At 42.2% G+C, this 14,022-nt stretch overlaps 1 protein-coding gene across 1 annotated transcript; it reads right to left on the bottom strand.

Moving 5' to 3' along the window:
• Window positions 1-1,529: 1,529 nt before the first annotated feature.
• On the bottom strand, window positions 1,530-13,577 carry LOC142398573 (immunoglobulin lambda-1 light chain-like). Its single transcript, XM_075482624.1, has 5 exons — window positions 13,356-13,577; window positions 12,958-13,263; window positions 5,315-5,362; window positions 2,186-2,494; window positions 1,530-2,062 (listed from the first exon to the last, which is right to left on the bottom strand). Exons 1-5 carry the CDS (start codon window positions 13,396-13,398, stop codon window positions 1,776-1,778), a joined length of 993 nt encoding a protein of 330 aa, XP_075338739.1. The 5' UTR covers window positions 13,399-13,577; the 3' UTR covers window positions 1,530-1,775.
• Window positions 13,578-14,022: the final 445 nt, after the last annotated feature.

Here is a 14,022-nt window from a genome sequence, read left to right on the forward strand (position 1 = left end):
CAACCTGTGGTTATACATATATATAGATATATGAACTATTTATTAAAACGCTATGACCAAAGACATGAACCTTAAAACAAACAGGAGATGCGTTGAATATGGGTGATTATATACAACACTTAGTGAATGAAAAATAAAATAGGGGGGGGGGGGGGGGGGGGGGTCCTTTGGTTGTGGATGACTTTCATGGACTTTGCAGTTGGCTGGACGGTCGCTTCTTTTCCACCAGGAAACAGGAACTGGCTGTTATCGAGGACTTCACCGTACAGAAGGACTAAATGGTCCAAGTGTCAGAGTTGGCTGGTTGCTGACCAACTCTGAGGTGAGCTTAAGTTCACAGAGTGTTAACAAAAAGTTGACAAGCTTGATGCTGGCTTTCTTGGTAAGAAAAAACTATGTGATAACGTGCAGCAGCGGAGGTTAAAAACGTGCGACGTAAAAAGAACATGGATGGTGATGGAGGAACAAAAACACAGAAAACGTGTATCTTTAGACTACTTCATTCTGTTTCTATCTTTGTTCATCTGTACAGTTATGACATATGAATAGCAAACCCAACAATGTTATTTTCCTGTGTTAACAATGGAGTACAAAAAGATACAAAAAGGAAAATCGTTTAAAAGTTGCATTACTGCATATAACTGTCCAGTTTACTGACTCCGTTTGGATTTAACTATTCAACACTACAGACCACTAGGGGGCAGTGTGGTTCCATAGGCGGGTTAGTCATTTTTCCAACAGGGTTATTTCAAGCTTTCATAGTCCGAAGGTGGTTGTAAATGAGGCGATTTCAGTCCCTTTCCTTTGTGTAGACTTCCCACATCTGGTCCTGACCCAGAAAAACATCCCCACAGGAATGCTTGCATCTTCCAAAGGTTTAAGGTATATTAATTCCACACTGGAGCGTGCTACAAATGAATTTATCCATCTCATGAACCCACTGAGATAGCTTTCTCCAGTTGCTTATTCTAGTCTCAGTTTCTCAAATACAATAAAAATCCATAAAGTGTTTCATGATAAGTTTTAGATAAACACAATAAACACATTTAAGTGTCCCTGAATGAATTTATGGTGACGGATAAAGTCTCTAATGATTTTATAAATAAATGATTTTCTCAGCTCAGTGGATGGCTGTAACTGTCATTGTGTTATTAAGGTGAAAAGCCACAGCTAACGGTGTGGAGGCCGCAGAGCAGGAACCCACACAGCTGCAGCAAAGGCAGTCTGAGTGTCTGTCAGCAGGTTTTTCTGTCCTAATAACCACTGAGAACAGATTCATATCTGCTGCTGCACACACTCATCAACCCCCCTCTCTGCTGTTTGTCTTTTCTCTGCTTCCTGGAAACCTTTTTACCACTGAGCCCTCCACCCACACAGCTGAACGGAGCTCAGTCACTTCTTCATTTATTCACAGGGTAAGAGAGGAATAAAGAGAGCAAATGAAATGAGAGGAAGAGACTTAACACCACAGTCAAAAGGCTGTCAACATACCTAACCTGTAAACAAGCAGAGAAACAAACAACAACAAGCTTATTTTCCACTTTATTGAGAATGTTGAAGTGAATAAATGTGAAGAAGCAAACACACTGTGCACATACAGAATATTAAAAAGAGAGAAATGTTGTTAAATGCTGAAACATCTACAAGGCAGCTGATAATTCAGCTTCATTTAGTTTCTCCCACACATCCTGAGTAAGGTTGGTGAACGCTGATCAAAGTGATGAACCAGATGAACGGATGAGATGTGATGGTGAGAAAAGGCCAGCAGAAAACAGTCAGTCAGCATGTGTGCAGCCGGTGGACGCTCCCTTGTTTCTGAGGATCATCAGCAGAGAGAGTCCACAGCAGCACACCAGACTCTTCACTATCAGCAGCGTGTACAGCAGGCACAGCAGCTTCACCCTCAGCTCAGACTGGAAGGAGGCTGACAGCTTCACAGGCTGAGGAGGAACCGAGGTCGCTGCTGGATCAGATGCTGGAGACGTTTCTTCTGGCAGATGTGCAGGAGCTGCTGCTGTTGGTGGTGGAGCTGCTGCTGTTGGTGGTGGAGTAGCAGGAACCTCTGAAAGAGAAAAGGTTTGGAGTGGCAGTGAGAAATGTCCGTCCTCTGCTCCTCTGCTCTCTTTGACAGCGTCTCCACATGAAGCTGAATCCCTGCTGAACACAGTCACCGAGCCTTGGTTACCTTGTTGTGTTTGGGCCTCCACTCGGCCCCCCTCGTGCTCCACGGAGCAGCTGTATTTATACGTGTGGAGAGAGTCGCTATCAACCGCTCTGATGGCGGCGGAGCGTCCCGACCGCTGGAAGTTTGTTTGCCATCCCTCAGCAGGGGGCAGCTCCTCCAGACCACCGTTCTTCTTCTGTCTTTTCCAGGAGAAGCGGACCAGAGGAGGAAACATGCCTGAGGCCAGACACAACAGGGAGCTCCTCCCCTCCAGGTGGACTCTGGATGCTATCGGACACACGCTCACCACGGGCTTCACCACCTGCTCATCTGGAGTTGGACAGCAGCAACAAGCAGCACACACACACATTCACACAGTCAGCAGCAGCTTCCAAAGGGACATTTTTGTCCCCTTTTAAAACGACATAAAAACATCATATATTAATATATTTTTCCACTTTTTTTCATAAATCTTTTATTCCACTTCAGTTCTGATCATAATTACCAAGTTTTCAATTGTTTTTCTCAAAATTAACCCTTTAGATGCCAATTTGAACTTTTTAGCCCAAATTTGAAGCCTTTAGGTGCCAGTATTTACATATATGTGTATAGATGTGTATATTTCAAATATGGAATGCAAAGTGGAATTATTGAGTAGGGGTAATTATGGTCTGGGATATATCAATGATTAGCAACAACATTGATTTTTAGGGATTTTTAGTTTTTTTGTTATGCCTGATTTAAAAAAAAAAAAACTCCTTAATTTCTGAAAAGGGACATTTTTTCATAAATCTTTTCTTCCACTTCAGTTCTGATCATAACCACCAAGTTTTCAATTATTTTCCAAAAAAATTAACCCTTTAAATACTAGTGTATATGAGGTAAACACCAATTTCTGTTAAAACACACACACACAAACTGCTGTATTTTCAATGTATGCAATGCAAAGTGAAATATTCTATGGGGGATTATTAGGTCTGGGATATGTCATTCATGAGCTACAACATCAGTTTTTACAGATTTTTAGTTTTTCTGCAATGGCAGATTAGAGAAACGGCTCAGGTGTGCCATAGTCTAATGCTGTATTCATTATAATGGATGTCTATGGGAGCCGTTTCTGTAATATATAAACCAGTTTTTAAATGGTTAAATTTCTGAAAATAATTTAAAACTTATGATCAGAACTGAAGTGGAATAAAAGATCTATGGGACCGAAGTGCAGACCGAGCAGTCCCCTGCTTCCCAGCAGGTCTGACTTTTTCCTGGAGAACCATTTTGTGATGCAAATGTATTACTCTGTTGAACGCATATTGTTCTGAGAAGCAAAACGCTTTATTTTTTAAACCCCAGCCAACTAGCCGGACTACCTTCATCAACACCAAAACGAGGCTGGAACTCTGCTCACAGGACGCAGCAGGGGGTAAGAAGATGTTCAGAAATGATGTTGCTGATATGGGATGTTACACAGCTTCATGGCAAAAGAGGCGAACTATCCCTTTAATATCATCTATCTGTGTGGCCCTGTGATGAACTGGGGACCCACCCAGGGTGGCCCCCACCTCTGGCCCAGTGGCAGCTGGGATAGACTCCAGCCCCTCCACCCCTGAATAGGATGGAGCGGCTGTAGAAAATGGATGGAGGCAAATGTCCTTCTGACCAACATTTACTTTGGTCTCATCACCAGAAAACAGCAAATCAGATTTTTGGAAGGATTTTTCAGCCAGTTGAAACTTTTCTGAATAAAGACAAAAACAACAAAGAGTTCATGTGTGTAAAAGTCTCCGTAGATTTATAACCATCACATCTCTGACCACACTAATGATGATGTAATGATTTCATTTTAAAGGACATGTTTGACATGTCTTACACATTTACATCCAAATACTTTTCTTCTTTTAATCAAACTTATTTCTTAATATGAAACGTTTCTTCTGATTTTTCCATTCTGTTCATCAGTCTTGAAACATACAAACAGAAGCGTTTGAGCTTTAATAAGTTGCCTCATATCGTCTGTCAGAATTGAACTTACTGACTAAAATATGCTCAAAATCTCCTTCAAACATGGTTTCATATTCAGTTATTTTCACTTCTTTTTTAGCTTCTTTTCCAAAACAATATTCAGTCTGAAAAAGATGAACATCTGAGCGAGTAACTGTTTCATGGACTTATTTTGAGTTGGAACTGATTTAAAACACAGAAGCACACAGATAGAAAACTAATATTTAACATCAAATCTCCTGTAATAAATATCAACCCAACAGAATGACTGAGATGATCAATAACTAAATATCTGTGACATCACTAACAGTTAAGTTCAGTTGTTCCTGAGATTTAAACAAATACAACTGAACTGTACAAACAGGTGCAACTTTAATCCCAAATGTGACAGAAAACATGTCGAACTTTAACTGGAGCGTTCTGCTTTAATGTTAAAGTCAAATACGGCCTTTAAGTCAGACTTCATATTCGCCTCCAACTACTTTGTAAAACAGATTTTCTCCTTTACTATTTAGATTTATATCAGAAAGGAAAAGAAGACGAAGTGAGTTTGAGCCGTTATATGTCCACCAATGTTTTCTCTGAAGGTTCATTAACAGCTGTTTACTCCAGTTCAAACATGATGAATATCTGAATTTAACTTCAAAGTACGATAAACTGTCTGATCTGTAAATTCATCTTCAGCTTTTATTCTGTTTTACTTCAATTTAACATTTTAAAAAGACTTCTTTAATTCACAGGATAAAAATGACTTCTAAATATTTGAATGATGAATAATTATCGTCTTCATCTTATTTCAAATGAAACATGTTTAAATGATCATTCTGAGTAAATATCAAATCACTTTTCTGTTTGAATCTCATCCTGTTTTTGAACAACAGATGTGACAGAATCCCTGAGACCATCAAACCCTAAATCTTTGGAACATCACTAATATTTGCAGAAATAAAGAATAAGTTTAGCTGTTCAGTGAGATTTCAACATGTTTTCAGAAATGATTGAGCTTTTCTTCTGGAACAATGGCTGCAGGATGAATTCTCTGCTAATGATGAACAAACTAACATGTAAAGCCTGAAGCAGCAGAAACTGACTTTAAACACATTTGAGCTTCTACAATAAAACAACTGAAGGAAAAGAAATATTTGTTCTTACCTGTTACAAACAGTTTAGTTCCAGAGCCAAAGATGTCGTAGCCGTAGCCTCCTCCACACAGTGAGTGAGAGTGATACAAAAACCTGTCTGCTGCTGAATGTGGCAGCTGAGCTGAACAGCCCAAATGATGAAGCAGTATCATATTTCAGCTCCATGATGTGTTTCTCTAATGTTCAGATCAACATGAGCGTCTCTTCTGCTCTCTTCTTTCAGCCTGGTGTTATTCTGAAATGTTCTTCCTTCTGCTCTGTGTGTGCATGTAAGCGCCTCTGCAGCAGCAACAGAAAGCAGCTGCAACAGGGGCACAGATTCTGCCTCAACTTCTCAATATGTCTGACAGGCACTGAGGCAAAAAATGGGAAGTGATCCATGTGATTTGGAGCTGGCCGCCAGCAAGACCCCAGCAGCAGGGAAAAGAAGTCCTTTAGAAGTCTGGACCGCGTTATTCAGTGAGGAAGTCGGCCAGTAGACCAGTGATACCATGTGATGGAGCAGCTCAGTGGAACCGCTGGGATGGTGGGTCATGCTCTCAGTCTTTCTAAGATGTTGGAGTTTTCCAAGCTGTCTTTGAAGGCAGATTACTGATTCCCTTCACCTCAGAGATTTTTCCCTGTGCGTTTCCAGCCTTCTGCTTCTGCCATCCTGAACTTCTTGGTGTTGTTGAAGTCGTATTTTGACTTCCCCGAGTTGGTTGGTGCGAGAGAATAAAATGACGGAGAGAACGGAGTACAAACTGCAGTTATTTATTACCAAGGATCCTTGGGGAACACGCAGTACAGAAAAAGTCTGCTCTCAAGCCAAGCGGCCTGTGTTCTGAAGCCGCGCTCCCTCGTGGTGTAGACTTATCCCGTTGTAACCCCACCCATGTGTGCTTATCTTTAGTCTTCACCTCTTTAATGCCTGACTCCTTATGTGTGTGTGCGTTGTCTTCACCCCCCTCTCACCCTTGCCCTTAACGAACTTCTTCTTTCTGATGTCTACTCTCTCCAGACACCAGACTTTTCAACTCTTGCCCTTCCTTTTGTGTTACGTCTTCCCAGAGCTTCAGACATTCAGAACACAGTGCACTTTTCCGTTTCCTAATATATGATTGTTACAGAGTATATGTTTATAAGTAGCAATATAAGCAAGCATAGAAGTGCATTCAAAATAGAGTATAAGATATAAAAGTATAAAAAGAACATTAAATTGTGACATCATTGTATTAGTCTCATAAATTCCCCCTTTTGATCTCTAATCAGAGATCCCTCTCATGCTTTCATATGAAGCCCATTTCCTACCAGGACTAAGTACTAAAAAACAGGCAATAATTAGGAATTAAGATCTCCCGACTGATGTCAGGACAGCTGAGTCGCTGCCCTCTCTGCAGGAAACACTACCCTGATCCGCCCTCTGAGGACATCACCTGTTTCCTCCCAGCTCCTTACGCACTTATTTGTTTCTAAATTTTCTTCCCATTTCTCTCGGTACCTAACTTACCGCTCTTACTCTAGCACTAGTTATGCTCTGTGACCTGAAGTTCTTTTGCCTACCGATGTGGAACACACTTATTGTAAGTCGCTTTGGATAAAAGCGTCTGCAGAATGACCGTAATGTAATGTAATGTAATGTAATGTAATGAACATTCTGGATCTCTGAGATGTTGAGCAGAGACGGCCTCATGGTCTCAGACGTCGGCTACATCACAATCCTGGACCGAGCTTTGTTCGGCACGTGGACTCTTATGATGAACTCAAGCCGTATGGAGTCTGTGCCAATGGCGCAGTGGATGGGTTTTCCAGGATGGTTATTTGGCTTCATGGAAGGCAAGGCAAGTTTATTTGTACAGCACAATTCAACTACAAGGCGATTCAAAGTGCTTTACAGGAACAGTAGAAATAAAAAGCACGATTTAGATTTTAAACAAAAAAGAAAGAAATAAGAACAATAGATAAAATCAGGAGTTAAGATGTGATTAAGTTTTGAGCTTTATTCAAACGCAGCTGAAAATAGGTGTGTCTTCAGCCCGGACTTAAACACACTGAGTTTCAGCTGATCTGAGGCTTTCTGGGAGTTTGTTCCAGACATGTGGAGCATAGAAGCTGAATGCAGCTCCTCCATGTCTGGTTCTGACTCTGGGAACTGATAGAAGACCGGATCCAGATGAGCTGAGGGGTCTGGAAGGTTCATACTGGGTCAGGAGGTCACTGATGCATTCTGGTCCTGGACCATTCAGAGCTTTATAGACCAGCATCAGAACTTTAAAGTCTATCCTCTGATGGACAGGCAGCCGGTGTAAAGACCTCAGAGCTGGACTGATGGGGTCCAGTTCTTTGGTCTCAGTGAGGACTCGAGCAGCAGAGTTCTGAATAAGCTGCAGGTGTCTAACTGACTTTTTAGGTAGACCTGTAAAGATGCTGTTACAGTAATCAAGCCGACTGAAGATGAATGCATGGACTAGTTTTTCCAGGTCCTGCTGACACATCAGATCCTTTAACCTTGATATATTCTTAAGGTGATAGTAGGCTGACTTTGTTACTGCCTTAATGTGTTTTTCCATATTTAGGTCTGAGTCCATCAGTACACCCAGATTTCTGGCCTGGTTGGTAGTTTCTAGGTGTATAGATAGAAGTTCTGTGGTGACCTGTAATCGTTTCTCTTTGGCTCCAAAGACAATTACCTCTTTTTTTTTGTTTGTTTTGTTTTTGTTTAGCTGGAGAAAGTTGTGGCACATCCAGTCATTAATCTCCTCAATGCATTTACCACGAGCCTGTACAGGGCCTCGGTCTCCTGGTGACGTTGTAATGTATATCTGCGTGTCATCTGCATAGCTATGGTAGTTTATTCTGTTGTTTTTTATAATCTGTGCCAGTGGGAGCATGTAGATGTTAAACAGAAGAGGTCCCAGGATGGAACCTTGGGGAACTCCACATGTGACTCTTGTGTGCTCAGATGTAAAGTTACCTATTGATACAAAGTACTTCCTGTTTTCTAAGTACGTTTTTAACCAGTTTAGTACAGTTCCGGAAAGACCCGCCCAGTTCTCCAGTCGTTTGAGTAACATATTGTGGTCAACTGTATCAAATGCATGCATACTCCACAAATAGTAATCCTGAAATTATTGCTGGATATTTCATTTCAGAAGGTGAGAAAAGAGGGGGGACTGCATCCAGGATTCATACAGACATGGAGACAGAGAATGGTACAGCCTCGATGCCATTCTTATAGACTCAACACTCAACACTTCCTGGCACAGGAGAGAGGAAGCACAGCCTTTTATGGTATCATTTTGGGCATGAAGTATGCAAATCTACTACTAAAACAGGTGAAGTGAATGAAGGTGATGGCAAAGCAACAGAAACTATGAGGAAAACATGGCTAAACTAAATACTGGACTTAAGCCCAATTCGCACGGGATAAGTATTACCTATGGACCCCCCGTAATTCGGAATAATTGCGGAGAATGTCTGAGTTCTTAGTCCTGTGCGAATGCGCCATGTCCGTGATTTGTGGGGTAATAATTCCGCCGCGAATTACCTACTGTATTTCGGCGAAACACAGACGTCCTGTGGTAATTTAAGTCCCGTCTGAACGCACACCTGTGTGTTCAACTTATGTGTACAACCAGGTACAACGGGGCAAAACAGGAAGTTACGACAATTACGGAATATCCGCTCATGATGTCTGTGATTTCAGTAAATTACAGACTTTTGCTTGTCCCGTCCGAATGCGCCACAAAAAATTACAGAGGTGCGGGGGTAGTTGCGAATTACCAGTGATCCATAGGTAATACTTATCCCGTGCGAATTGGGCTTTAGACTAGAAAACTAAGGCATGAGGGAAAACTAAAAACTAAACATGGACTTAAAACTAAGACATGATTAACACATAAAACACCGAACTAAAAACATGGGGAGAAATCCCATGGAAGACTTTCAAAGATTCTTCAGCCTTGATCACAATGACAGCTATGCTAGAAAGTGCTTGATGTTAGCATCCAGCACCCACAGCCAGCGTATAGAGAGCAGGTGGGCTTCCTTAAGGAAACACCGTGCACTGGATCAACCTTTTCAGACATCCCAAGTCTCCCTGAAGTTCCGGGAGTCTCCCTGATATTGATAGTTAATCACGGATGCCCGCGAGTCGGCTAAAATATCCCGGATTTTAGACTATGCGAGGGAGTGTTTTTTTTATTTTTTTCAATGCGAGTGAGAGCGTGCAGGCAATAAAATAACTCGTGCACCATGCACGTTTTGAGAGAGAGGGGTGTGAAACCTGTGCGTATCTGTCCAAAGCGATGCTCTGTTCAACCAGCGTTCAGGGCGACTGCTTGTCAGAGGGCGCGCTGATTGGTTTAGTCAGCAAAATAAGCCAATAACGTTCGGTGTGGGAGGGCTTCGATTTACTCTCTGACAGCCACCTAAGTTACCACTCAAAACTGTGCATCCTGCCAAATGGCAGAGGGTGAATCCTCGAGTAAAAAACTAAAATATAAGACTCATTTTACAGCAGAATATACTAAAGTGTATCCATGTCTAGAGAAGGTGAAGAATGATGACAGCGTGGCGAGCTGCACTGTATGCAGCAGTGACTTCAGTGTTGCCCACAGCGGACTTAAAGCTGCAGTCTGCAGGATTTGTTGTTGTCATACGTAAAGTCCTTCTTTTTGGCATTTTAACAGTTTACATGATCTATCAGAACGCTTGAAGTTGAAAACGGTGACCTCCGTAGTTGCAAAATGCAAGAAATGCTTATTTTTTAACCGAAAAATAAAAAGTTATTCAACTTCCTGTCCCGCCCCATCAAAACACATGAGAACTCGTGCACGTACACGACTCCTCATTCATCAACTCACCTGTCATTTGCGATCATGGAAGACACAGTAAGTAGACTAGCCCGTAATGAAGTTCAATAGTCCAGATAAATAAGCGTGGGGACGAGCCTACCTTGTATCGCGCGTGCACAATCGGTGATTGACAGACAGCAGAGCCCAGCTCGTAACCTGATTGGTTACCTTTTACCGGTCCGGTCTGCAATTTTGTAAACAAACCTGCTGGCTTTGGAGGGACCTAGCGGGACATATAGGGGACCTAGAGAACTCTTTTTTTTTTTGTATTGGGGTATTTAATGTACTACTTTCAGAATCCCCGGACAGTTCCAGGCATTATGCTTGAAAAAGAGTTGCAGACTGCAGCTTTAATGACTGTAAAACATGTGGAGGTAGGCTGCATTTTATTTCTGTAGGTTAAATGCTGTTATAAAATAAAGCAAAACGTATCAAAGACTTATTTAAAGTATCAATACACATTTAGTTACTAAATTGTGTAGGCCTATATCTAACTATCTATATCCAGCCTGTCTGAGCCTTTTAAAAAATCCCCAATTTAATATGTTGATAAATAAGCAAAATTAGAGACACCCAAAAGTAAATAGGCGGGGGGGGGGGGGGGGGGGGGGGGTCGATAAGCATCTCCCTGAAATGAGTTTTTGGAACTTGGGATGTCTGCCTTTTTCAAACACTGAAGGACTCAGATCATTTCACCGGTGACTTCTTGGATAAGCAGCTGCTTCTTTTTACCTGTTTAAACAGCAGTGAGGTGTGTATGTGTGTATTTAAAGGAGAGAAAATACTGTATGATCAGGATATGCTTTTGGATACAGAATATGTGGTTTTGAACACGTCTCTTTGATCACCTTTCAGGAAGAACTCCAAAATGTTGCTCACTGATGGAACACCCACATCATTCAGAGCAGAAAGGCGTTTGCTGCTCGTGGCAACAATTGTTGTGATGAGACAGTGTTCTCATTATCATCTCATATTATTATTCGGGTGTCCTGGTGAGGGCAGATGAGGAACAGGTGTGATGGCAGGAGCAATCCAGACTCCATCCAAGAGTCCCAGGAATGATGCTCAGCCGAAGACTCAGAAAACCAAAATAAAAACAACAGCCAAGCATGATCGCAACACAAGGTGGTTAAATTTAGATATGAAGAAAGACTTGATGACCGTTAGAACATTCTGTTGTGATCAAAGAAAAATGAAACCTCCCCTTTTCTTAGATGAACACACAGAGTGTGTTGGAGACTGTAAAGGAAAATTAATTCTTATATGCATAGTACTGAGTGTTACTGTGTATAACCTGTAATAACCTCCTGCAAAGATACCAACCCGTTTTTCTCTTTTCCTTCCAGATGGGTGACACACCTGGCATATTCTGGAGGACCTGCTTCTGTAAAAAGAAGTCCATAAGGTCATTAGCAGCATCCAGTTTTTGCCAGCAGGTGCTGCTAATTTATAAAACAACAAAGGTTAAAACAAGGCGCGGCTGAGCCGGATATCAAAACTAAACTGTGGAAAATAAAACATGAATATCACTGTGACAAGAAAATAAAACAAAACAAAAGACTTAACATGACATGGAAAAAACACTTATCTCGGCGTGGCTTGACGTGATAAGGGAATGGTGAGATCGGGGAAACTAAATGGTGAACTGAGAGTGATGGGTGAGTGAGTGCAGCTGGGGACGGATGGACAGGTGAAGGGAATGAACTGATGATCAGGCATGGGAAGTGAGGGGAAAACAATGGCAAGACTAAAATCAAGAACTCAAAAACCAAGACATGAAGCCTAAACCATGATACAACATAAAACTAAAAACATGGGGAAACCCCATGGCCGTGACAGTTTGCCAGATATTTGCCACATAGCTGTGAAAGCTGCCTTATACTCAACATGTAGAGATATAAAACTATGGAGCTGATGGATGGAAAAGTCACATGAAATCACTTAAAGATGTTATTTCAGCGTCAGGGGAAGAGAATCAGCTGACTGGTCCCAATGATACTATCAGCACATCATGAATGTCCTTGTGTAGATGCTTTGAGAAGCGTGTTGACCATGATGCCCTCACTGTGCACGTGTCCTGTTTCTGAGCTGGAATATGGTGCAAAGACCTCACATCAATGCAGGGAGCTTTCCTGCTCCTGTCTCAGTCTCAGTGCACTCTGGGTTCATCCTCTGGGAGCAGGAACATCCACAGCAAACTGATGGAAATCTGTCCTGATAAGCTGCTGCTAAAGGACAAAATCCTGAGCTGAGATCAGTCCCAGATCTGTCTCTGAGAATGGAATAAAGTGAAATGATGTGGTGAAATCTGCTGGAAGCTGTTCAACAACAAGTGCTGCTGGAAGTGTTTTCATGAAGAGCTCAATAACATTTCACAGGAGGAACGGACTTTATTCCAGCAGCAGCTCAAAGCAGCAGATTCATATTTATCTGGACATGTGAATGAAAACATTCAGGATTAAATAAACCTCTTTAAAATGTCTCGCTTTTATTTATGCTGCATTGAAGTTTCATTTGGATCATTTTCCACTCCAAAGCTTTGAAATCTGCACAGTTTTTATCTTTGAACCTTCAGAAAAATTCTCTTAATAAGCAGAAAAAGTTGAATGAAAGTTGAAATAAATAAAGACAGCAGTGAAGAAGAAGCTCCCTCAGCTCAGTGTGTTTGGGACTCTGTCTGAGATGGAGGTGAAATATGTGAACCTGGGCTGTGGTTTACTGCTCTCTTCATGTCACAAACACTGTTTGCCATCTGTTCATCTGAAGGTTTTTGTACAGGCTGCAGGGATCATTTCTCACTGTGGACCTCTCTTCTCACAGCTGCAGTAGTAGGTGGCTGAATGATCGAGTTTAACTTTCTGTATCTGCAACTCCCAGCCGTTCTGTTTATTCACAGCTGAGAAATCATCTTTCTGAGGATGACCATAACCTTTATTAACACGACCATTAACTCTGTCTATATAAAGAATCACTCTGAATGTTTCTGTTTCTTTCTTCTGGTACCAGTATACATAAGTATTATAACACTGGTCAGTTTGTCCACAGCTGAAGGAGACACTTTGACCAACTCTCCTGGTCAGCGTTAACTGGTCCTGACTCAGCTCTGCTGCCATGGCAACCAGCGCTGCAGAGACACAGACAGACAGACGAAGGTCAGTGGGACGGTGTTTGTTCCAGGTGGAGTTTGCTGGCTCCTGATTGGCTGGAAACACTCACCTGAACACAGACAGCACAGAGCAGCGGCTGGGAGGAAAAGCATTTTGTGCAGCGGTGTTTCCTCTGGTGAACCTGGGGAGAAGTGGCGCTCTGAGGCAGCTGAGGCCAAACAAGGACGAGCTGTGAGATCAGAGCAGGGCCACGTGCTTTCTGACAGCTCCTCAGAGCTCCCATCAGCCCCTGCTGTGGGCCCACAGATAAGACCGCTGCTGCTGACTGACAGCTCAGCCCAAGCTGCTGTGTGCTTTGTGGTCTGGATTTGAATCTGACAGCAGATGGAAAAAATGGGGTCACATGATGCAGAAAGACTAAAACACATTCATGTTCCCACAGACACATTCAGCTCGGTGGTGAATTTAGTAACACGCTGTGTTATCTGTTGCATCTGTAAGCAGCTGTGAACAGAAACAGCACGGCTGTTATTACTGTGTTATGCTGATGCATGGAAGCAGCTGAATGATTGTGCTGTAAACACTGAGAACAGCCTGCAGATGTGGCTGTTGGGCTGCTTTTGCTTCACAGTCGGTGCAGACAACATGCAGCAGCTTGAAAGATAAATGTGAAATCACACAGAGTTCAGGAGGTGCAGGTCACATCTTCATGGAGAACAACCAGCTGATTATTTCACTCTTCTTCATGTGGACGACTCAGTAGAGATGAAATGACT

The sequence above is a fragment of the Odontesthes bonariensis genome, chromosome 14 (assembly GCF_027942865.1).
Source record: "Odontesthes bonariensis isolate fOdoBon6 chromosome 14, fOdoBon6.hap1, whole genome shotgun sequence".
Taxonomy (NCBI): Eukaryota; Metazoa; Chordata; class Actinopteri; order Atheriniformes; family Atherinopsidae; genus Odontesthes; species Odontesthes bonariensis.

Bases quoted from the DNA above. Each gene is read 5' to 3' on its own strand.
- LOC142398573 (XM_075482624.1), bottom strand. From the start codon at position 13,398: ATGCTTTTCCTCCCAGCCGCTGCTCTGTGCTGTCTGTGTTCAG. The intron at 2,495-5,314 runs GTAAGAACAAAT...GTCCAACTCCAG, and splicing joins AACTAAACTGTTTGTAACAG to ATGAGCAGGTGGTGAAGCCC. The intron at 2,063-2,185 runs GTAACCAAGGCT...TTTCTCTTTCAG, and splicing joins GGAGGCCCAAACACAACAAG to AGGTTCCTGCTACTCCACCA.